Source organism: Microtus oregoni, unplaced genomic scaffold, assembly GCF_018167655.1.
Source record: "Microtus oregoni isolate MIOR12 unplaced genomic scaffold, Mior012 000064F_ref0000363, whole genome shotgun sequence".
NCBI lineage: Eukaryota > Metazoa > Chordata > Mammalia > Rodentia > Cricetidae > Microtus > Microtus oregoni.
Window position 1 is genome coordinate 9,270,599 of NW_024543874.1, and position 21,978 is coordinate 9,292,576.

Genomic DNA, 21,978 nt, shown 5'->3' on the forward strand with positions numbered 1-21,978 from the left:
ACACTTGGGAGGAGTGATACCACCCATAGTGGGATGAGCCCTCCTACACCAAAAATGTCTCAGCATCTTGCCTACAGAGCAATCTGTTAAGGCATTTTCTGGTAGATTCCCTCTACCCAGATGACCCCAGCTTGTGTCAAGTTTAACATTAACCATCACAGCAACCATCACACAGAAACGTCATCCTCTTCCAGACAGGCTTTGTCCTCCTGCTCTCATTAGCACCCACTCTCCATCCTCCTCCTGGTCATTCTCCTGGGATCCCAGAGCATTCGATAACATCCACACTCTTTCCTGGACATCACTGGTGAAGACACTGAGGCTGTATATTCAAACAGGAGCTGAGTCATTACTATAGTGATAACAGTGACCTTGTCAACTCATAGCTCTATAGATAGATATTCAGCATGAGCCGGGCAGTATTCTAAACTCCACACCTCACATGTTCACTCTATGAAGTCAGCAATATCTTCACATTCATCAAACGATAAACTCTTTGCTTCAGAAATCACTCTTCTTACAATGTGACCTTCAGGCTCTGCTCCTGAAAACATAAAATGCTATGTATTCAAATGTATTTTCCACAGCGTCATTTCTAACATACAAATGTCAGAAATAACTAGTCAGGTGCAGTGCTGTGGGCCTGGCGTCTTACTACTAGGGAGACTCAACTAGGAAGTGCTTGAGGCTGAGAGTTCAAGGCCAGCCTGTGCTACAGACTGAGACATCGTCTCAAAAGGAGAAAGAAAGAGGATACACAGAGAAACAGTGTTGACTGCCTTCCTTTGGGTCCACATGCATGCACAGAAAAACAAGGATATGTGGAAGTTAGAGCTAGGGTGAGTTCCGCTGTGCACCCCAAAACAAAGTGACCGGGTTTCAACTTTTTCCTTCCTTCCTTCCTTCCTTCCTCCCTCCCTCCTTCCCTCCCTCCCTCCTTCCTTCCTTCCTTCCGTCCCTGGCTGTCTAGACTTGCTCTGTAGTCCAGACTTGCCTCAAGCACGGGCTTCAGTTTTCAAACTCTGTTAGTGTCTGTGACTCCGCCCTCCCACCAGCAGAGGGCACCGCCCTCCCATCCCAACTTTTTAGTCTCACAGAAGCGCTAGTCCGGTAGTTCCGCCCCTAGCGGAAGTCGTGCACTGGGCATCCCGGAAGTTAGCCGTATCTGTAGGCATGGGCGCTGCAAGCCGCAGTGGAGCGCACCCGCGCGCCGTCCGCCCGAAGTGTAGGGGCGGTCGCCGCGGTCCGGTTGGTGGGGAGGGGGCCCTGAAGCGGATGCGGTTGGCAGTGGAGAACTTCGTGCGGGCTACCTCCGAGAGCGAGGCCCTCGAGGGCTGCGAGGACCGCGGTGCTGTGCCACGCTCCCGGCCCGGCGGGCGAAAGAGCCGCAAGGAGCTTCGTAAGGAGAAGCGACACCTGAGGAAAGCGCGGCGCCTGCAGTGGACGGTGGACTCCGGGTCCGGGGACAGAAAGGGTAATGTCGGTCTTACCGGCGGCCGGGAAGCTCCACCGCCCTCTGACTCACGACCGACCTCTGCCACGGCCACAGCAAACCCCACCAAGGCCAAGGCTTCCTCCGCTAACATTAAGGCCGCCGCGACCCAGGATAAGGTTAAGACTTCCTCTTCTCCGGCCACGGCGGTGTCACCTAAGGCCAAAGCTAAAGGTGGCCCCGGGAAACTCGGTCCCACCACCTCCGCCGCCCGGAAGCGGGCACTTCTAGCAGCCAACGAGGAGGAGGACCGAGAGATCCGAAAGCTGGAGCGATGCCTCGGCCTAAACAAGCGCAAAAAGAAGGGCAACGGCAGCTCGGTGCCGCTCAGCTTCGCGCGCGACGGACTAGATTACATTCTGGGGGCCCTGGAATGCGGGAGAGGCGGCGGCCTGTACGAAAGCAGCGGGGAGGAGGAGGAGGAAGCCAAAGCGGAGACTGAACAGGCACTGGAGAGTGATCTAGAGAACAGTTCCGAGGAAAGTGAGGAGGATTCAGACTCGGAGGATCAGGAGGATGTAAACTCGCACAGGGAGGAAGAAGCAGAGGGTGGGACGCTAGAAAATAAAGGGAGTAAGAGAGTCCGTTTTGCAGAGGCCGTTGAAAAGAGCGAAAGTTCTTCGGAAGACGACACAGAATATGAGGTATGGCGCCAACATCGTGTAAGGCCCTGGGCTGTCATTCCAGACGGGGTGAGGGGGTAGGGGACACAATGACAGCCACAGCCTGCCCAGGGAAAGGCCAACCCAGGCCATTCCAGCCATTCGCTCAGTAGAACGTCTCTGTCGAGCAGCCGTGTCCTGTAATGATAGTTGCTCCAAATCCTCAAGAGGCGGGGTAGTATTTGAGTAAAGAGGAAAAATACTAAGTTTGTCGACTGTAAATTTTTTTTGCGATTTCATTCCTGTCTTCAAGGAAAGGCACTGTGTTGAAAGTGGTGGGAAGTACATCCCACCTCGGTTGCGGGGTGAGGAAACAGTGGATGTCCACAAGAAAGAAGAGCTGGAAAGGCTCAAGAAACACGTTAAAGGCCTCATTAACAGGTAACCGTATACAACGATGGCATATTATCAGTTAGCTATAGAAACCATCTAAGAAGCGAACGATGGGGCCAGGACTAGACAGTGTTTTGGATCCTTGTTCTTGGTGTGAGATAACTGGATCACTCTTGAAGAGGTAGGATGCTCAGCTGTTTGGTATTGCCCTTTCCGTATTTGAAGACCTCCCACAGGTCATTCTGAGAAGCAGGAAGAAACAGGTCAGGGTTCTTTCTTTCTGTGTCATCCCAGGAATGACCAGCAGAAGTCACCCTCCCTGTGAAAGTGAATTCACCTGGTGGTGAACAGGGTCCTCCGTCGCCATTCGCTTCGTCATTTTCTGTTGTTCATTTTAAGAATAAAACATCAGAGGGTTCATCAGAAGCCACGTGGGTGGGGGTTTGTCAGTTACCTTTCCCTATTGGCTGTCTAGACTTAACCCGTGGATCAGAATCGTTTGTCTAAAGCCCTTCCCTTTCATGTCCCTCACTTGGCCTCATTCGGGCCCCTCTTCCAAGCCCTCGAAAGATGACCACTGTCCTGGCCTCTAGCACTTCATCTAATTTTGTCAGGTTTCAAATATGTATTGTCCTTTTGTTGCTTAACCTATTATTATAGATCACTGGGAGTTACAAAGACGGGGAGGTAAGGGGAGCGGTCCTTAGAGGGATCACCCCCAGCTTGTTATTACAGTTAAAAACAAAACAGAGAGAACTGGGGATGTGGCTAAGTTGGTAGAGTATTCATCTAACATGCACAAAGCCGAAAGCCCTAGCTTGCCAGGCCACATAAGCCAGGCATAGTGGTACATGTCTGTAAAGTCTGTAATCCCAGAACTCTGCAGGTACGAGTAAGAGGATCAGAAGTTCGGGATCATCCTTGTCTAGACAGGTAGTTTGAAGCCAGTTTTGGATACATGAGACCCTGTCTCAAATGAAACTGACACAGCGCCCACAAGTGTTCCAGGTCACATCTTTTTCACAGGAGAGAGATTGAGACTGAGTCTGTGCAGTTTTGTCCCATGAAGATTTGGGTGACTGCCACCATTATCAAGATGCATGGTTCCTCTATCACACAAGGTTCTCATGCCAGTCCTTGTCACACCTCCTCTTCCTTCCTTTGTGCTTTCTCTTTCTTTTTTGTTAAAGCCCACACTGTTTCCCTAATATCCTGTAATTCCATCACTACCTGTTGTTTTGACAGCTGGTTCAGTAGTAAGTACAGGTACACAGAGTGTGTCTGTGTCACATAAGAGATGAGTAAGTTCATGTTTTTGTTTTTGTTTTTAACTCAACACCTAGGCGTGATCACTGCCTCTGGGGGATAGTAGTTCAGGCCACCTGTGGGCATATGGACAGACATAGAGAGGATCCTAGGGTATGATTCAGTGGCTATGCACCGCTAAAACATGGTTTCATTATTTCAGGATTCTAGAGTGTGTTAAGAGCAGTATGCACCAGGTTTTTTGTGGCAAAGTTAGGGTGGTTTCTGGGTCATATAATATCCATAAAACAGAATGTATTAGTAACACTGCTCATACTTCACTGCAGGCTGAGCGAGCCAAACATGGCATCTATAAGTGGGCAGCTGGAGGAGCTATACATGACCCACAGCAGGAAGCACATGAATGACACCCTGACTGCTACCCTCATGGATGCCTGTGTCACTGCCTCAGCCATGCCCAGCAGACTGATGATGGAGCATGTCCTCTTAGTCAGCATCCTTCACCACACAGTTGGGATAGAGGTACACCTGTGCCATCTGGAATAGTATTCCTTGTGGAGTCAGTGAGTTTGGGGATGGGAGAGATTGCCCTGTTCTGCAAGGTCTACATTGCTGTCTTGGGAATTGTGCTTCTGTAGTGCTCCCCCCACCCCCAAGGGTGTGCTTGTTTTCACATGCCAATGCCCAAGTCCATTTTCTTGCTATTACAAAGTGTAATGGACGCCCTGGACAGCTTTCCTGGTGCCCCATAATCACAGTAATTGACACTGTTCTGTGACTGCTGTGGTGCCTCCCCCATCCCACTCCACACTGGGACAGTTCAGCAGACTTAATCAAAGTGATTTGAGTGCAGATGGCATTTCTGTGAGTTATTTTAAAAGTCATAGATATGACCACCGCAGCACATCAGGAATTTACTTGATTTGAAAACCTGAAATTATCGGTCCTACTTCCCATTTAAACCTTTGCTAATAGCGTGCAGGACAATGAGATGACTTGTTCAAGGGGAAGTCATTTAGTACTTTAGCTAATGGCATCCGCTCAAGCTTGTGCCAGATCTGCTGCCTTCTCAGGATGCTGGTTCCCATCGAACTGTGCTGAGAAAAACCTCCCAGGAACTCATGGGAGGGAAAAAATATGAAAGGGTCTTCTCAGCTACTGGGGCCTCTGTCAGTCAGTTAACATTCAGGCCTTTGCAGGTTTTGTGCTAAAATTCACATATCAGAATCAGTGTTGGCAGTGTGAGTTTTTTTTCCTATTTCTACATTATACCAGTATCTTTAATTTTAAAAACATTAATAGAATTTAAATTTTAGGTGGTTACATAATTGGACCTAATTGTATGCTGAAAACATGCCTCAGTTAGTGTCTCAATGCTTCTTGTGATCCTGCTAACATTCTACGTGATTTGATGGTGGGACTATTATTAGGAAAGGATGTGCTTCGGGCTCTCTTCAGTGAGAAGACCTGAGCTGGGAATCAAGTCTCAGGCCTTTATTTTGGGCCCCCAGAAATCAGTATTGCCAGTCTTTCTAGCTTTGTTGTTTTGCAGTCTAGCAGTCCTGTGTATAGTTGCCCATTATACTCTGAGCTATATGTGGATCTCATCTGCCTTTGTACATCCACATGTCTTACCTGATGTGAATTTTAACAGAAATATGCACTGGACCAACTGACATTGAAACAGATTTTGACTAGCAGCCCACAACCTGCTCATCCCTGTGTAGTTCCTGGAGATCCAGAGCAAATGCTGGGAATCACACTCAGTGGTGCCTACCCTGCCAGTCTGCCCCACGTCACTATGAGCAGCCCTTTCCCATATATCACAGATGCCTCACTCATCTCCCAGCTGGATATCCTGCAGGAGAAAGTAGTCACAAGATGATGCTACCAGCAGCGGGGTTACTGCCATTTCTACCTTCACTGCCTTTGTTCAGAACCACCACAAGTTGAAATCCTGGCCTTCCCCAGCATACATACATATGTATTCATACAACTTATGAATTGTAAATAGATGTTCCAGAACAGCAAAAGAACAGCGCCATAGCGACCTTGCCCAGCTTCACCAGGCATCTGCTAGTTCTCAGCCTACTGCTCTCCCCTGGCTATCACCCTTACGTGTATTCTGACACCAAACTTGGGTCATCGGGTGGGAAGCAACCTCCTTTATGCGGAGCCATCTTGCTATCACTTCTGAAAGGAATTTCTAGGGAGCCACAGTGACTCCAATGGAAGCCACCACTTCTTTGATGATTCTAAAGACATGAGAGTTTTTTTATAGAAAAGGTTTCTATGCTGAAGCAAGCACTCAGTACTATGTTTGTTATCTAGAATCTTTTCATCAGTATGTGAAGCCTGAGTTACTGAAGTCTGCATTCTTAGTTACCAGCGCCCCTGCTGGAGTTCTTGTCCCACCTGGATTCGTGTGTACTTTATGGGTATTTGTGCAGTTTGACAGGCAGGGTCCCAGAATACCGTGGTGACATTTCTTCCATCTCCTTCAGGTTGGTGCTTGTTTCCTTGAGGCTGTGGTGAAGAAGTTTGATGATGTCTATAAAGATGGAGGTGAGGGGAAAGAACTAGACAACCTGTTTACCATGATTGCACATTTGTACAACTTCCACGTGGTACAGTCTCTCCTCATCTTTGACATTTTGAAGAAGCTTGTTGGAACTTTTACGGAAAAAGACATTGAACTGATCCTGCTGATGCTGAAAAATGTGGGCTTTGCATTGAGAAAAGATGACGCCTTGTCACTTAAGGAGCTGATCACAGAAGCCCAGGCCAAGGCCAGTGGGGCAGGCAGCATGTTTCAGGACCAGAACAGGGTAGGAGTGCCACTTGACCTGCTGAGTGACCATGAAGCACGTAGAGCGTAAACGAGTAGCTGGCTGAACACTAGTTCGTGCCCTACTGCCCCTTGTTCTCTTCCGCCTCACCTAGTACTTTGACCTCTTCTCTAGTCTGCAGACTGACCTTGGTTTTGAGGAATCTGCTTTTGTTTCCTTGGTTTTTTTGAGATGAAGTCTCACTATGTAACCCAAGCTGGCCTCAGGCTCATGATCTGGTGTGGAAAGTCGTTCTGTACATGTGTTGTTCTTATTGGTTAATGAATAAAAAAGCTGCTTTGGGCCAATATCAAGGTAGAATAGAGCCAGGTGGGGAAAACTAAACTGAATTCTGGGAGAAGAAAGGTGGAGACGAGACACCATGCAGCCACCAGAGGGAAAGAAGCAAGCTGCTGGCTGGAACCTTGCCAGTAGGCCATGAGCCTTGTGGTAAAATATAAAATAATGGAAATGGGTTAATTCTAGATGTAAGACCTAGCTAGAAATACGCTTAAGCTAGTGGCCAAACAGTATTGCAAATAATAAAGTTTCTGAGTGATTATTCTGGGGCTGAGCAGCCTACAGTGATCGATACACTCTTCTGAGTGCTGGGATTACGGGTGTGTACCACCACACCCTGTTTGAACCTTGTTTCTTCATTAAGAACTCATACATATTTTATGATTATAAATGGTTTGTTTGCCCTCTCAGAAGCTATTTCCCATGCTTGGGTGTCAGCGGCAGAGGCTTAATCTTGCCAGTTTCCTTTGTCAAGGCTCCCACCCCATCTGAGGGGTTAGGACAGCACCTGAGAAGCCCGGATGTGACCTGTTGAAGATCATCAGTGTGGGAACCTGGGGGCCTGACTAGGAAGGAGAAGATAAGGCCCAGGGAGCCAGGATTTTTTTTCTTGGTGGAGGGAAATCTGAGCAGATAGTTATTGACAGCTGTTCTACTCTGATGGAGACTTTGATCCCAGTGTAGGAAAGATGAGAGATGACAGAGCAGGGGGAAGGTTTCAGGAATCTCTAAATAAAAGTAGCATGTGTGAGTGTGGTGGCAGTGGGTGTCACCTTGGGAATCAGAAGTAAGTGACTTTTGGAGGAGCAGGGACATGGGATGGAAATTTGGGGTCACCCTGTAGGACATACAGGAGGAGATCTGAGGCTGGAAGGGAAGGTGACAGCTTCTGAATATTCAACTTGGCATCTAGATAAAGTCTGGAAGAAGGGTTTGCAAGGAAGGATTCTGGTCACGCTCACACCAGGGCTGGGGTTGTGGGGGTGCAGAAGAGAAGGCTTCCAGATAGTGAGACACATCTATTTTAAGATACTCTATCGCTGAATGAACTGTTAGAGGTATCACAGACTGCCTCCAGACTATCAGTGTTCTCCATCAGTGGTGACCATGTGCTTCAGCCATGATGTGTTTCTCACCGTGTGGAATCCTCAGTGGCTGTTAAATGATGCCTTCGGATGCTTTTCCTTTTCCTTTAAGGTGCGGTTCATGTTGGAGACAATGCTGGCCCTGAAGAACAATGACATGCGTAAAATCCCTGGCTATGATCCTCAGCCTGTGGAGAAACTAAGGAAGTTACAGAGAGCTCTGGTGAGTGACACCCTATTCTGGTTTGTCCTGAGTCTCCATGCCATCATGGACTCGTTGTGAACAGTGGTCATGCTATGCCCAGCACAAGTCTTAAAAACTGTATATCTGTAGTGAGATTGTGGAACCTCCATGCACAGGAATCGTCAAGTTGGTTGAGTGCCCAGTATGAGTCTCCTGAGGTGTCCAACCTGTAGTCTTGCCATGCAGCGTGAGATGGTTACTGTGGGCATTCTAACATAGTCATTGTTGTAGTCCAGGTCACACACATTTGGATAATGGACCCATAGACTTCACAGACAGAACACTAAGAGTTGATGGCTCTTTCTGACATTTTCCCAAACAGACTAACTGTTCATTGCCATAGTCATACACCCAAACTGCCTTTTCAAACAAAGCATAAGAAAAGTTCAGAGTGTGAGCCAGCCAAAGCTCTTCATGAAGCCTTTTCTTTTAATCAGGTACGCAATGCTGGTTCAGGTTCTGAGACTCAGCTTCGAATCTCCTGGGATGGCATCTTAAATGCAGAACAGACTGGTCGCTGGTGGATTGTAGGGTCTGCATGGAGTGGGACCCCAATGATTGACAACAGTCATCAAACGCTCTTACAGAAGCCGCCTGCAGGAACGGTATGAAGACCCCAGTGGCTGCCTAGCCTGCTGTGTTACAAGTCTACTCTGCCTAAAGTAGCTCCCTGTTATTCCTGAGTATTCATGAAGTGTACCACACAGGCTTATCAGGATGCCTCAGAGAAGTAGCTCCCTGTTAGTCCTGAGTATTCATGAAGTGTACCACACAGGCTTATCAGGATGCCTCAGAGAAGTAGCTCCTGTCGGCGTATGATTAGTTCAATTTCTCTGTTCTAAGAATTTTTATAAGTTCCAATACCCATTGGGTAGTGGTGGTACACACCTTTAATCTCAGCACTCAGGAGGCAGAGGCAGGTGGATCTCTGTGAATTTGCAGACAGTCTGGTCTACACATTGAAACCCTCTCTCGAAAAACCAAAAATGAAAAAAAAAGTTCCAAGACCCAATTTAAATAAAATCTAGAAATTGAGTGTAATGAGAAAGGGGTAAAGAGGAAACTCGCCCGAGAGGAGCTGTTGTTGGAACTCGGGCACATGCTGTTCCCAGGAGGTGTAGGTTCCAGTCCCTACTGTGGATTCAAATTGTGACTCCGATTTCCTTTGTCTTTCCTTCCTGGGGACCTTGGTCTTACTTCCAGACTCTGGCAGCAGCTTGTATCTGAACTTGATCTTCATTTGATAAACAGATCTGATCCACAGAGCAAATCCACCTCCTGAGAAGGCTCCCACTGTGCTTTTCTCCCTTATGTGCTCAAATGTATATGTTACACTTTAGAAATTCAAGTTCAGAAACATGCTATGCTAAGGAACAGTGTCCTGTTTCTGAGGAAACTTCTTCCATCAGGATGATGGGAGGGTCTGGACACTGACTGCTTTCTTTTCAGATGAGCTCCAAGATCCTGGAACTTGCAAGGAAGCAGAGAATGAACACTGATGTCAGGAGGAACATATTCTGCACTATCATGACGAGTGAGGACTTCCTGGATGCTTTTGAGAAGCTGCTGAAGTAAGCATTGGTGTGAGCATTTTGATCTGTTATTTAGTAGACATACTGTACATAGATCTAGGTTCAGCTTTTGGCTAGTCTGAACCTCTCATCTGGGTTTCTGGGTTCCATGAGAAGCTCATGAGGCATTGACCCGTACTAGTGCACCCTTGTAAGTAGTATGTGCAGCATCAGGTGAGAGCTTGATCGGCAGTGTTTAAGTAACCAGCCACCTGATTGTCGGGGCTGCTGCTTGTCGGGAATTATTATCTCTATCTTTCTGACTCGTAATATAAAGCTTACAATATAGTTCCTGTAATTAGTTGTAAATTTTGCAAAGTGTGTCTAAACAGTTGAATGTTAAATCCTTCTTAATCTGGTTCAAACTTAGAAATAAGTGCAAGTCTGATGATTGGGTTTTCTGAACTGGGCCTTGTTGACATGGAAACCTTGAGCTTGCTTATGCTTCTGAGACCTTGCTGTTTGCTGAATGTAGGCAGCACTGAGTCCCTCAGTCAGTTTCCATCTCTGAGAGACTTTGTTAAAGGAGGATTATCCTGTCCAGTCAAAGGGTCCTACTTGCCCATTGCTAGTCAGTTGTCAGAGCCTGTTCTAACAGAGTCTACCTGGAAGGGGGCGCTGAGGCTAAAGAACTGTTAGATTGAGAGAAACTGAGACAGAAAACACAGGGTATATTCTGGAGACTGCCAGCTTACTCTGCACAGCCCTGAGTTTATTTCAGAGCCTGCTTATACACAAAAGCATAACAAAGCACACACGTCTGGATGTGCCCTCAGCTGGCATTCACCAGCCTGTGTTCATTCGATAATGTACTCTTTCTCATTGGGCAAAATGCTCTTTCCCATGGACTTAATCAGATCTTTCTCACAGCCCTCAAGGATGCAGGCAGGGCAGGCAAGCTTGAACTCAGATTCAGATGACTTTTAAGTCAGAATTGACTCCAGATGGAAACTGAGCCACTTGTGGGCTCCCACAGTCAACTTTCTGTCTCTGTGATAGAATGCCTGAGAAAATCAACTTGAAGGAGGAAAAGTTATTTGGGCTTATAGTTTCAATCCACGGTTCCCTGACCCTGTTGCTCTGGGTAGTGGTGGGACAGTACATCATTGCAGAAATGTGGTAGAAAAGACCTGCTTATTTCGTGGAAACTGGGAAGCAGAAAGAAGATCTAGCTTCCCTGCATTCCCTTGAAGGGCATGTCCCCAGTGACCTAACTTCCCTCCCACTGGGCCTTCTCAAGGTTCCTTCACTTCCAATAACACCATAGCTTAGGGACCAAGCCCTCGGCACATGACCTTTGGGAAATGTTCCAGTTCTGACTGATGTCCTTTATGCCAAAAAGTATATTTCCTTCACTGTTCTCTCATGGCCTAGTTAGCATTAACTGTCAACTTGGCACAGCCTAGAATCACCAGAAAAGAATCTCAATAGAGTAACTGTATGTAACAGGTTGTCTGTGCATGTGTCCGTGAGGGACCGTCTTAACTGCTGCAAGACTCAGCCCACTGTGGGCAGCACCATTCCAAACAGATAGTGCTGGGTTGAATAAGGAACTAGCCTAGGATGAGTAAGCCAGAGGGTAAGCCAGTAAGCAGCATTCCTCTGTGGTTCCTGCCCTGATTCCTCAGTGGCAGATTGTCACCTGAAAGTGTTAGCTAGATAAACCCTCTCCTCAAGTCACTCTACATCACATTTTTATCAGAAAAACATAAGAAATCTAGAGCATTCTAGTTCATTTCAGTGTTTTCAAACTTTTAACATTGCTGGGCATGGTGGCGCAACCTATATCATCCTATCACTTGTGAAGCTAAAACTGGTCAGTCTTACTTCCAGGTCAGCTAGGATACAAAAGAAAAAGCATATCAGACTTAACAGTGACTCCCTGCCCACCCCACTTGTATTCATGAAAATCATTAGCCAGACTGGGATTGTAATTCAACAGTGTGAGGTCCTTGACTCCGGCATTCCAGTATTGCAGGGTTTTTTGGTTTGGGTTTTTTTTTTTTTTTTTGATCACTGTCTATTCTTGTACACATGTCACCCCAAGGATTGCTATAGTACAGCTGAAATGAAACTGGCTATTTGAGTGGCCCACATACACTTGAAAGGCATGCTGCTTCTGTTGGGTTTTGTTGCTTGGGAACAGCGTGGGGGTAACATGGCAGCAGAGTTGCTGTTTTCTCCTAAGTCATACATAGAGCTTCTGCTTTTGTTTACAGCTCCTGGATTCAGAGGACAGTCAGCTAGGGCTAGGGACATGGCTCAGTGGGTAGAGGTCTTGTTTGGCATGTGCAAGGCTGTGGGTTCAACTCCTAATGCCCTCCAAAAGAAAGAAGACAATTATCTTAAATCGCCAGAAACCCCAAGGCTGTATGTTCTTCCACTGATGGGTAGACTGACTGTGGGTCCTCTAGGTACATGGGTTGCTTGTCAGTCAGTTCTGCAGAAGACAGGGCAGCAAGGCTCATACAGCAAGGATGGGTCTTAAATATTCTGTACCTGGGACAAGAGCCAGACTTGGACAGCTACTTCATGACTGTTGACATGTTGACACAGCAGAACTAGAGGCACAGAAAACACATCTGTAGTGGCCTGTGTTTCAGGGAGAATGCCCTGCTGCAAAGGGAGGAAGGAGGTAGAGGGACTGTAGAATTGTGTTTTCACTGGAGTGGTTGCTGTTTGACCCTGTGGGCCTGTCCACACTCACAGGATTGTACACAGGAAAGAATGCATTTTGTTGTGAGTTTTACCTGGGAGAAGGGTGTTTGGGAGGTTTGAGACAGGTCTCCTTGTATAGGTCAAGCTGGTCTTAAGCTCACAAATCTCCCCACCTCAGCTTCCCAACTGTTGGGTTATTGTTATACAGCACCAGAGCTGTTACCATAAGTTATACAAAAAAACAAATAAAAACAAAAAAGTACCTGGCGAAAGCCTTTAGTCTGGTGCTCAGGAAGCTGAGGCAGGTGGCCAACTTGAACTTGGTCTGCGGAGTAAGTTCCAGGACAGCCAGGGCTACACAGGGTTAGACAGAGTTTCTCTGTCTCAGAACAAAACAAAAAAAGTCAAAGTGTCTGGTGAATTGGGTCAGCATTTAAGAGTACTTGCTACTACTCTTCCACAGAACCCAGGTTTGATCACTAGTACCCACGTGGCAGCTCACCAACGTCTGTACTCCAGCCTAGAGGGCCTCAGATGCCTGCTTTTGATCCATATGGGCAGTAGACATGTAGGTGATGCACAGACATACATGCAAGCAAAACACTCATACACATAGAAAATTTAAAAACATAATTTAAAAGAAAAACAAAAAGTAAAGTGATTACCTTAACCACCCCCGGCTTCATGGCATCACAGGAGAATCGTCTGTGTTGTCTGCAAGAGCCAGTCCTTGGCTTTTACTACTGTACAGCTTGGGACATTCTGTCACATCATAGGGCACTGAGGCCTATCGGGGCTGGGAACAAGCTTTGGTTGTGACCAGTATGTGACTGCCATCACCATCTTTACCGACTCCCTTTCCACTGGACTCCTCCAATAGGGAGGATTTATATTGCCCTAGAAATTGAAGTAGTATACATTCTTAGTCTGGTTGTTTTTAGGCTTGGGCTGAAGGACCAGCAGGAGAGAGAGATTGTTCACATTCTCATGGATTGCTGCCTGCAGGAAAAAACCTACAACCCTTTCTATGCTTTCCTGGCTAGCAAGTTCTGCTGCTATGAAAGGAGATTCCAGGTAATGTAGAAGACCGCCAGTACATCTGCCTGGTTCATTATCCCACCATGGACCTTGGCCATGCCAGCAGCCAGGCCTGCCTGCACTGGAGAAGATAGAACAGAGGGGCAAGGTAACAAGAGCCCAGAACATCCCGAGGCAGCTTGTCTGCCACAGCTGGAAGAGTGTACCAGGCTGGCTGGACACCTCTCTAGTGTTTCAGACCACTGCTATCTAATAACTGGTTGTTGCTAACAACATTTCTTCAAAGCCATGTGTTGACATGTGGGGCAAAACTACAACCAGAAGGAACTTCTGTGATGGTGTCAGGAAGTTGCTTAGTTGTGATTTGGGTTATTGACTATAGAGTACCTTTAAAGTATGTTCACGGTGAGTTGTTCCAGTGGTTTGCTGCATTTTAACTTTTTTCTTCTTTACTGTTAACTAGATGACTTTCCAGTTTAGCATATGGGACAAATTTCGGGACTTAGAAAATTTGCCAGCCACTAAATTCTCAAATCTGGTTCATCTGGTGGCACACTTGTTGAAGACAAAATCACTTCCACTTTCTATCCTAAAGGTCTGTATAATGCAAGAAATTAGTAAAATTCTTTCTATTTGGTGTATTTTAAAATGCCTTTACTGAACCTCTGGAGTGTTTTTTTCTTTCTTTCTTTTTTTGGGGGGATGGGGGTTGTTGGTTTTGGTTTTTCGAGACAGAGTTTCTCTGTGTATCCCTGGTGTCCTGGAACTCACTCTGTAGATCAGACTAGCCTCAAATTCAGAGATCCACCTGCCTCTGACTCTCCTGTACTGGGATTAAAGGTGTGTGCCGCACCAACACCCCTAGCTATAAAATGTTTTCATTATCATAGCCATCACAGAAAATATCTAATCAATACATAATATAAATTTACTTAGAAAGTTAGTGTCAAGCTACAGGGTTTTCTTTTTTGTTTGTTTGTTTGGGGTTTTCCCCCCTTTGGTTTTATTTTATGTGTGTGGGCTTGCATGTGCTGAGTTCAGAAAGCAACTTTCAGGAATTGGTTATCTCTTTCCACCCCATGTGTTCTGAGAATCAGCTCAGTTCATCAGTGTTGTTGGCAAGTTAGTTTCCTGCTGAGCCATCCCATCAGCCGTGTTACAGGCTGTTTAATAACCAAGCTCTAGTTATACAATGCTGAACCGGTCACAGCTTAGCTGGGAGTGTAGAGTGAAGAGGATCTTCAGGTTCACTGTGATAAACACCGTGTTGCTGTAATAAACAGAATGACCAAAAGCAGCTTGGGGAGGAAGGGGTTTATTTCACTTTCACTTCCAGGTGACAGTTCATCTCAGGGGGAAGTCAGGACAGGAACCTGGAAGCAGGAGCTGATGCAGAGGTCCTGAAGGACTGCAGCTCTGCCCGCTTTCTTATAGAACCCAAGCCCCCCAAGCCCAGAGCTGGCCCTACTGCAGTGGGCTGGGCCCTCCAGAATCAATCTCTACAGCCCATTTTATGAGGCATTTTTTTCAACTGAGGCTCCCTCCTTTCAGATGACCCTGACTTGTGTAAGTTGACATACTACTAGTTAGGACAGACTCCTCCTTTTAAAGACATAGTTGTGGATCTTCACTGCAAAATACCATAATGCTGTCCGTTCCTACCTGAAGCACCAGTACAGAAGACAGGGAAGCCTAGGCACAGGAGGTAGGATTCAAGATGGGCTGCCAGTGTCCTAGAAAATCCTTCTGTCCTTCTGTGACAGGTCTTCAGTGTGGTGTCCTGTGTGCATTGTCCTTCCTGGCTTTCATCCAAATATCTGCTGACAATTTCCTTGTGACTGTGAGAAGTGGGCAGGAGCCAGCTGTGGATGATAGGGTTCTCTAGAGTAACAACATATAGCAGAAATCTCTCGATATATAAAGGGGATTTATTAGAATGACTTACAGTTTGCAGTTCAACTGATCCAACAATGACTGTGAGCAGAAAATCCAAGAATCTAGTAGTTGCCCAGTCCATGAGGTTGGCTATCTCAGCTGATCTTCCAAAACAGTAGTCTCCAATGCCAGTAGAGGAATGGGCTTGCTAGCAAGGCAGGACAAGCAGGCAAAGAGCAAAAGCTTCCTTTTTCCATGTCCTTATATGGCTTCCAGCAGAAGCTGTGGCCCAGATTAAAGGTGTATCTTCCCACCTAAACTCTGGGTTAGAAGTGGATCTTCCTATTTCAAATTAAGCAGAAAGTTCCTCACAGGTGGGGTTTTAGTTCCAGGTGTAATCAAATTGACAGTTGAGAATAGCCATCACAGGGCCCTAGACACATCCCTGACCCTGTTCCTGGGCTCTGGTCTGTGCCCTAGGCTCTTCTCAGGGGAGCCACTCTACTGTGGTGCGTATCCTTGTTCCTAGCCGTGCTTTCCTGTGCCTGTGTCTGTAAGCAGAGTGTATGTGGGCATAGCTCAAGTCTCTAGGCAGTGCCTAGTTACCTGCTGTACCCTGTATTTCTGCGTTTTTGTTTTTCTTTCTTTGTTACGAGCATGGACAATTTTATTAGCATTTTAAAAAGGAAAAAGTACAGATAAGCTGTATAAAGGAAAAATGACCATGCCGTTTAAGCGGGCATGGAAGTAGTCACAAAACAAAATAAGCAGCTTCAGGGTAAAACTGGAGGCTGTTTTTTTGTTTTGTTTTGTTTTGTTTTTTGGTGTTTCAAGACAGGGTTTCTCTGTGTAACAGCCTGGCTGTCCTGGAACTCACCTTGTAGATCAGGCTGGCTTCAAACTCACAGAGATCTGCCTGCCTCTGCCTCCCAAGTGCTGGGATTAAAGGCGTGTGCCAGCACTGCAGGATTGGAGGCTTTGGAGAAAGAATTAAAAAGCCCAGAGTGTTAGGGGAAGCATGTTTGGAAGCTCCATTTAAGTTCAGCTTGATTTTGTTTTGCTGTCTGGGTCTTTGAGTAATGACTTCGGCATGAAAGTCTACGGTGTAAGTATAGCATGCTAATCCTGCTGCTAAAATTGAGAAGCTTTGTGCAGTCGTGCTTTTCAGGGAAACACGTACATATGTGCATGCTAATTGGCCTCTCTGTGCAGAGTTGTAACTCAGGAGTGGCTGCTGCAGAGGACAGAGGCAATACCTGTTTCCCCTCTACTAAGTAAACCTAGCTTTGCCGTGTAGCTCACAGCCTGGGAGCCAGCCCATCTTGCCCCGCAGTGCTCTGTACTTGCCAGCAGTTGGTATTGCAGAGAGCTTGTCACAAATCATGCTAACACTGGATCAGCAGGATGATGTTTTCCTATCTCCTGACCCTTAGGTAGTTGAGTTCAGTGAATTGGATAAACCCAGAGTCCACTTCCTACGGAAAGTGTTGACCGAGCTGTTGATGGAAACAGAAGAAGAAGACCTGGGTTTAATTTTCTCAAGGTACGTGCCCGGTATTTCCTGATAAGACATGGGAAAAGAGCAAACATTGCCATTTGGGCAAGCACGGAGGGTACTCCTGTCGGCCTATAATGCCAGGGATGTGCCTAGCACATGATTGTAGACCAAGTCTACTTTACAGTGTCTATGCACAGGATTGCCTGATGGAGAACGTGGTTTGTAACACGTGCATATGTTAAACTGTTCCTTAGGTTTCATTTCATGTTCTTCCTATGAGGTGCCGACATTTCAGGCCTCTCTCTGTGCTAAGCATATGCTTCTACCACTGAGCCTCATCCCTAGCCCTCAAGAAGTTCAAGTGAAAGCTGGGCATTTCAGTTCACACCTGTAAGCCCAGAATTTAAGAAGCTGAGGCAGAAAAAAAAAAAAGATTTTTTTATTTTGCTTTGCTTTTTGTTTATTTGTTCATTTTATTTTGTTTTTGGGACAGAGTCCCACTATATATCCCTGACTAGCCTAGAGCTTGCTTTGAAGACCAAACTGACCTTGATCTCACAGGTCTGTGCCTGCCTCTGCCTCACCAGTGCTGGGATTAAAGACTTGTACCACCACACCCAGAATCCTACTTTAAAAGCAACCAGTCGGTAGTCCTAGCACCTCAGAGACTGAGGCAGAAGGATTCCAAATGTAAAGCCCCCCATACTGCTTTATCTAGGTGTAGTGACATTCCTGTGGTCACAACTTTTCTAGAGGCTGAGCAAAGGGGGGGGGGGGTGCTTTGAGTCCAGGAGTTCAAGACCAGCTTAGACAGTATAGCAAGGTTCTGCCTAAAAATAAATTCTCTTAAATAAGGGACATGGTGGGGTTGTCTCAGTAACAGAGTACTTGCCTATCTTATGGAAGACCTTGAGTTTTATCCCATCATCCAAAAAAACAAAAACAAATGCCTGAAAGTAGGTTTTGCCTTGCTGCTTGAACTGTCAGGCACTGAGATCAGGAAGACCAGCCCCTCCCTGACCTATGTCTCTAATTCCCTTTCAGAGTGTCTGACAACCCAAAGCTGGGAATGTTGCAAGAAGGCCTGAAGCTCTTCATTAGCCACTTCTTACTGAAGCACACACAGACTCTCCAGAGTGCTGAGGAAGCCAATCTGCTGAGAGAGAGGGCAGGCCTTGCATCCAAGTCTTTACAGGGCAAAGCTATCCTAAGAATGTAGTCAAAGGACACGGAACATGTAGCCAAAGAGATGATATGTGTGAACACAAAAGCCTGTCCTGTCTCTGTAAGAGTGGGGAGTATTATGCCATGGTTTGTCACAGTTTAAATACTATATTTTCAGACTTTTTTGAACCCAGGGTTGTACTGGGTTTTTGTTTGTTTGTTTTAGTTTTTCGAGACAGAGTTTCTCTGTGTAGCTTTGGGGCCTGTCCTGGCACTAGCTCTTGTAGACCAGGCTGGCTTCAAACTCACAGAGATCCACCTGCCTCTGCCTCCCAATTCTGAGATTAAAAGCATGCACCACCACCACCCGGCTGGTTATACTGTATATTTTAAATGTTTTTGTATGTATATAGCAGATCAAAGGGAAAGGGGAGAGAAGATGGGGACATTAAGCCGTGAAGACTGACCTTCTAAAAAATTAGTAATTCAGAAGCTGGGCCAAGCACGGTGGTACGCGCCTCCAATCCCAGCTCTCCAGAGGCAGAGGCACAGGTAGGCAGATCTGTGAGTTCAAGGCCAGCCTGGTCTACACAGCAAGTTCTGGGACAGCCAAAGCAAATCATGAGACCCTGCCCAAAAAAGTTCAAAAGCTAAGTTACCCTGGTGATTAGAATCTGATATCTCCCATTCATCAATCCCACCTTGGGGACTATTTGATAAGACAACTTCAGATAGGTATTGGGTACCTGGTGATAACAGAGAAAGATAGGAACACTTGTGGTGGGTAAGTAAGAAGGAATGGCCTTGGATGCATGAATACTCTTTATTTTACAGCCTTAAAGTTTGCTTCTTTAAATGCTGTAGACTTGTCTAGCTCTGATCTTCAGTTGTTGGAAAGCAACTAAATCAGAGCCCTTCCACCCAGCAGTGTTCTGTGTAGAGTGTGCATTCCAGGAAGGGAGGCACAGACCAGGAATGCTGCTCCTGGGTGAGTCACCTCTTTGGTTTGAGTTTTGAACAGCATGTCCCTGTAGCAGTGTGAGGTGACCATGTGTAGTCAAGAGATGTTGGTGCAGATCCCGGAGGATTGAGCTCTGAGGTGTTCAACAGTGTCTGCTGCTGTTCTTGTTGCTGTGACACACACCTGGCAAGAGCAGTGGAAGGAAGGGTTGCCTGGGTTCATACTGTGTAGACACAGTCTGTCACGGTGGAGTGCCATGCAGCAAGAACTCACATTGCATCTGCGGTCAGGAAGCAGCAAGATGGACATGGGTGCTCAGCTCACTTTCTCCTTCTTACTAAGTCCAAGACCCCACCCATGGGAAGGTGCCACCCATGTTCAAGATGGGTCTCCACCTAAATTAGCCCAATCAAGAAACTCACTTTGAACCTCCAAAGGTTTGCCTTCTAGGTGACTCTGAATCCTATCAATTTGACAGTGTATACATTTGGGGGCTGAGAGTACAGCTCCGTGGTAGAACATTTGCTTGAACCCTGGGCTCACTCCTTAGCTTCACTCAGAAAAGAATGTATTTTCTTATTTTTTTCTAAGTTTTATTTGTGTGAGAGTGTGTGGATGCGTGTGTGAGTGTGTTTGGAGACCACAAAAGGGATCCCTGGAGGTGGAATCCTAGGTAGTTGTCAGCTGCCAGTGTGGGTACTGGGAACCAAACTCAGGTCCTCTTAAAATAGCAAACACTCAACCACCAAGCCAGATCTCCAGCTCTAAATGAGTCTTTGTTGTTGTTGGTGTGTGTGTGTGTGTGTGTGTTTTGTTTGTTTTATGAGACAAGAGTATCTCCAAGTAACCCTAGTCCTGGGACTCAATATATAGATTAAGCTAGCCTCTAACTCACAGAGATCCACCAGCCATCCCTAACCCTGCCCCAAGCGATGGGATTAAAGGTGTGTAACACTATGCCAGGTCCCAAATATGTACTTTTAAAATTGTATCATACCTGCATTTGAAAAGGACTGCAAGGCTTGAGACAGTAATTCTTCCCTCCCCCTCTCTCTCTCTCTCTCTCTCTCTGAGTGTGTGTGTGTGTGTGTGTGTATACACACGTGTATTTCTTATCATAAAGATTAGGAACTAATGTAAAAGCTAGGCAGTGATAGCACACACCTTTAATCCCAACACTTGGTATGCAGAGGCAGGTGGATCACTGAGTTCAAAGCCAACCTGATCCACATAGTGACTTCCAGGACAAGCAGAACTACATAAAGAACCCTGTCTCAAACAACAAACTTACTATAAAACTATAACTCAAACAAACTATAAAACCACTTTTTTTAAATGGGGGAATTTCATCTATAAAATAAATGTTGTAGGAGCTTCGAGCTGCATTCCTGCCACCCCAGCTCCCAGCCGCCTGGATAGCTTATGCTCCGAAATAACAACACACAAATTGTATTCATTTAAACGCTGTTTGGCCCATTATATCTACCCTCTTCTTGGCTAACTCTCGCACCTGGACTAGCCCATTTCTAATAATCTGTGTAGCCCACGAGGTGGCTTACCAGGAAAGATTCTGACCTGGTGGCTGGCTGCATCACGTCTACCCTGGAGAGAGTTGCATGGCGTCTGAGCTCACTTCCTCTTCCTCCCAGCATTCTGTTCTGTTTACTCCACCTACCTATGTTCTAACCTATCAGGGCAAGCAGTTTCTTTATTGATTAACCAATGAAAACAGATATGACACTCCCACATCATTTCCCCTTTTTCTGTTTAAACAAAAAAAGCTTTAACTTTAACATAGCAAAATTACATAAAACAGTTATCAAGTAAGAATTATAGTTATGATATTTACATCTATTTTATATTTTATTATAACAATGGAAAACTATATAACTATCTATTTTTAACTCCACCAAAAACTTTAGAAGGATATAATATTACCTAAGCAAACAAGAAGTAAGTAACTTTTAAAATTTTAGAAATGACAGACATCTCGCTGCCTTGACAGTCACCCAAAGTTTTTTTGTATCGTTGGGGCATCCATCTTTGGCCTACAGGCCCACAATATCCAGCAGACATTTCCATGAAGCAGGAAATTTTAAAGGCAGTTTAGTCACTATCTGCTGTGTCCTGCAGAATGTCTCACAGACTCTTTCATGAGTCGGGAACCCCAAAGAATCATCTCACCTTTAGGCAAGTTTAGCAGTCCTCTTTCTGCGGGTTTTTTGTGTCCAGTTTATCCAACAGTCCAGGCAAGAGCAGTTTCTTGTTCAAATGGCTATCAAACTCTATAAGGATCCTCTTTGATGTCCATCTTTCTCTTGAAGTAGATTGGTGTTGTCAGGAGTAGATGTGTCTCATTGTCACGAAAAGTCCTAAGTTATTAAAACATTTAAAATGCCATATTTTATAATCTTTGAAAGATATGAAGAATGCCTATCTAAAATATATCTATGTACATTTAGAAAGTCTTAACTAACATGACTACAAACCTGACTATTATGATTATCTATTAACAACCTATATACATTTTAAGTGAACTACACAATCTCAATACGTTAATCAAGATCAGAAATACATGTAACAAAATTGACCTTAAAATCCAAAGTCTTCTGTTTTGTGTTAATTTCATTGGTTAAATAAAGAGACTGCCTCAGCCCTTTAATAGGACATAAAATTAGGTAGGCGGAGTAAACAGAACAGAATGCTGGGAGAAAGAAGCTGAGTCAAGTAGTCACCACGATTCTCCCACTCCAGACAGACGCAGGTTAAGATCTTCCCTGGTAAGCCACCTCGTGGGCTACACAGATTATTAAAAATGGATTAGATCGTTATGTAAGAGCTAGCCAATAAGAGGCTACAGATAAGGGGCCAGGCAATGTTTAAAAAAAATACAGTTTCCATATAATTATTTCGGGGCATAAGCCATGCGGGCGGCCAGGTGCCGGGGACGCAGCCCCGCCGCTCCCTCAACAAAGGTGTAAACTTTACTTTAAAATAAACCTC

At 45.7% G+C, this 21,978-nt stretch overlaps 1 protein-coding gene across 1 annotated transcript; it reads left to right on the forward strand.

Moving 5' to 3' along the window:
- The first annotated feature begins 1,146 nt into the window (after positions 1-1,146).
- Nom1 (nucleolar protein with MIF4G domain 1) lies at positions 1,147-18,319 on the forward strand. The gene is made up of 11 exons (XM_041640739.1): positions 1,147-2,136; positions 2,408-2,535; positions 4,080-4,275; positions 6,258-6,581; positions 8,079-8,189; positions 8,648-8,815; positions 9,660-9,781; positions 13,381-13,513; positions 13,941-14,072; positions 16,786-16,895; positions 17,895-18,319. The coding sequence occupies exons 1-11, from the start codon at positions 1,174-1,176 to the stop codon at positions 18,067-18,069; spliced, it is 2,562 nt and encodes an 853-aa protein (XP_041496673.1). The 5' UTR covers positions 1,147-1,173; the 3' UTR covers positions 18,070-18,319.
- The last annotated feature ends 3,659 nt before the right edge of the window (positions 18,320-21,978 follow it).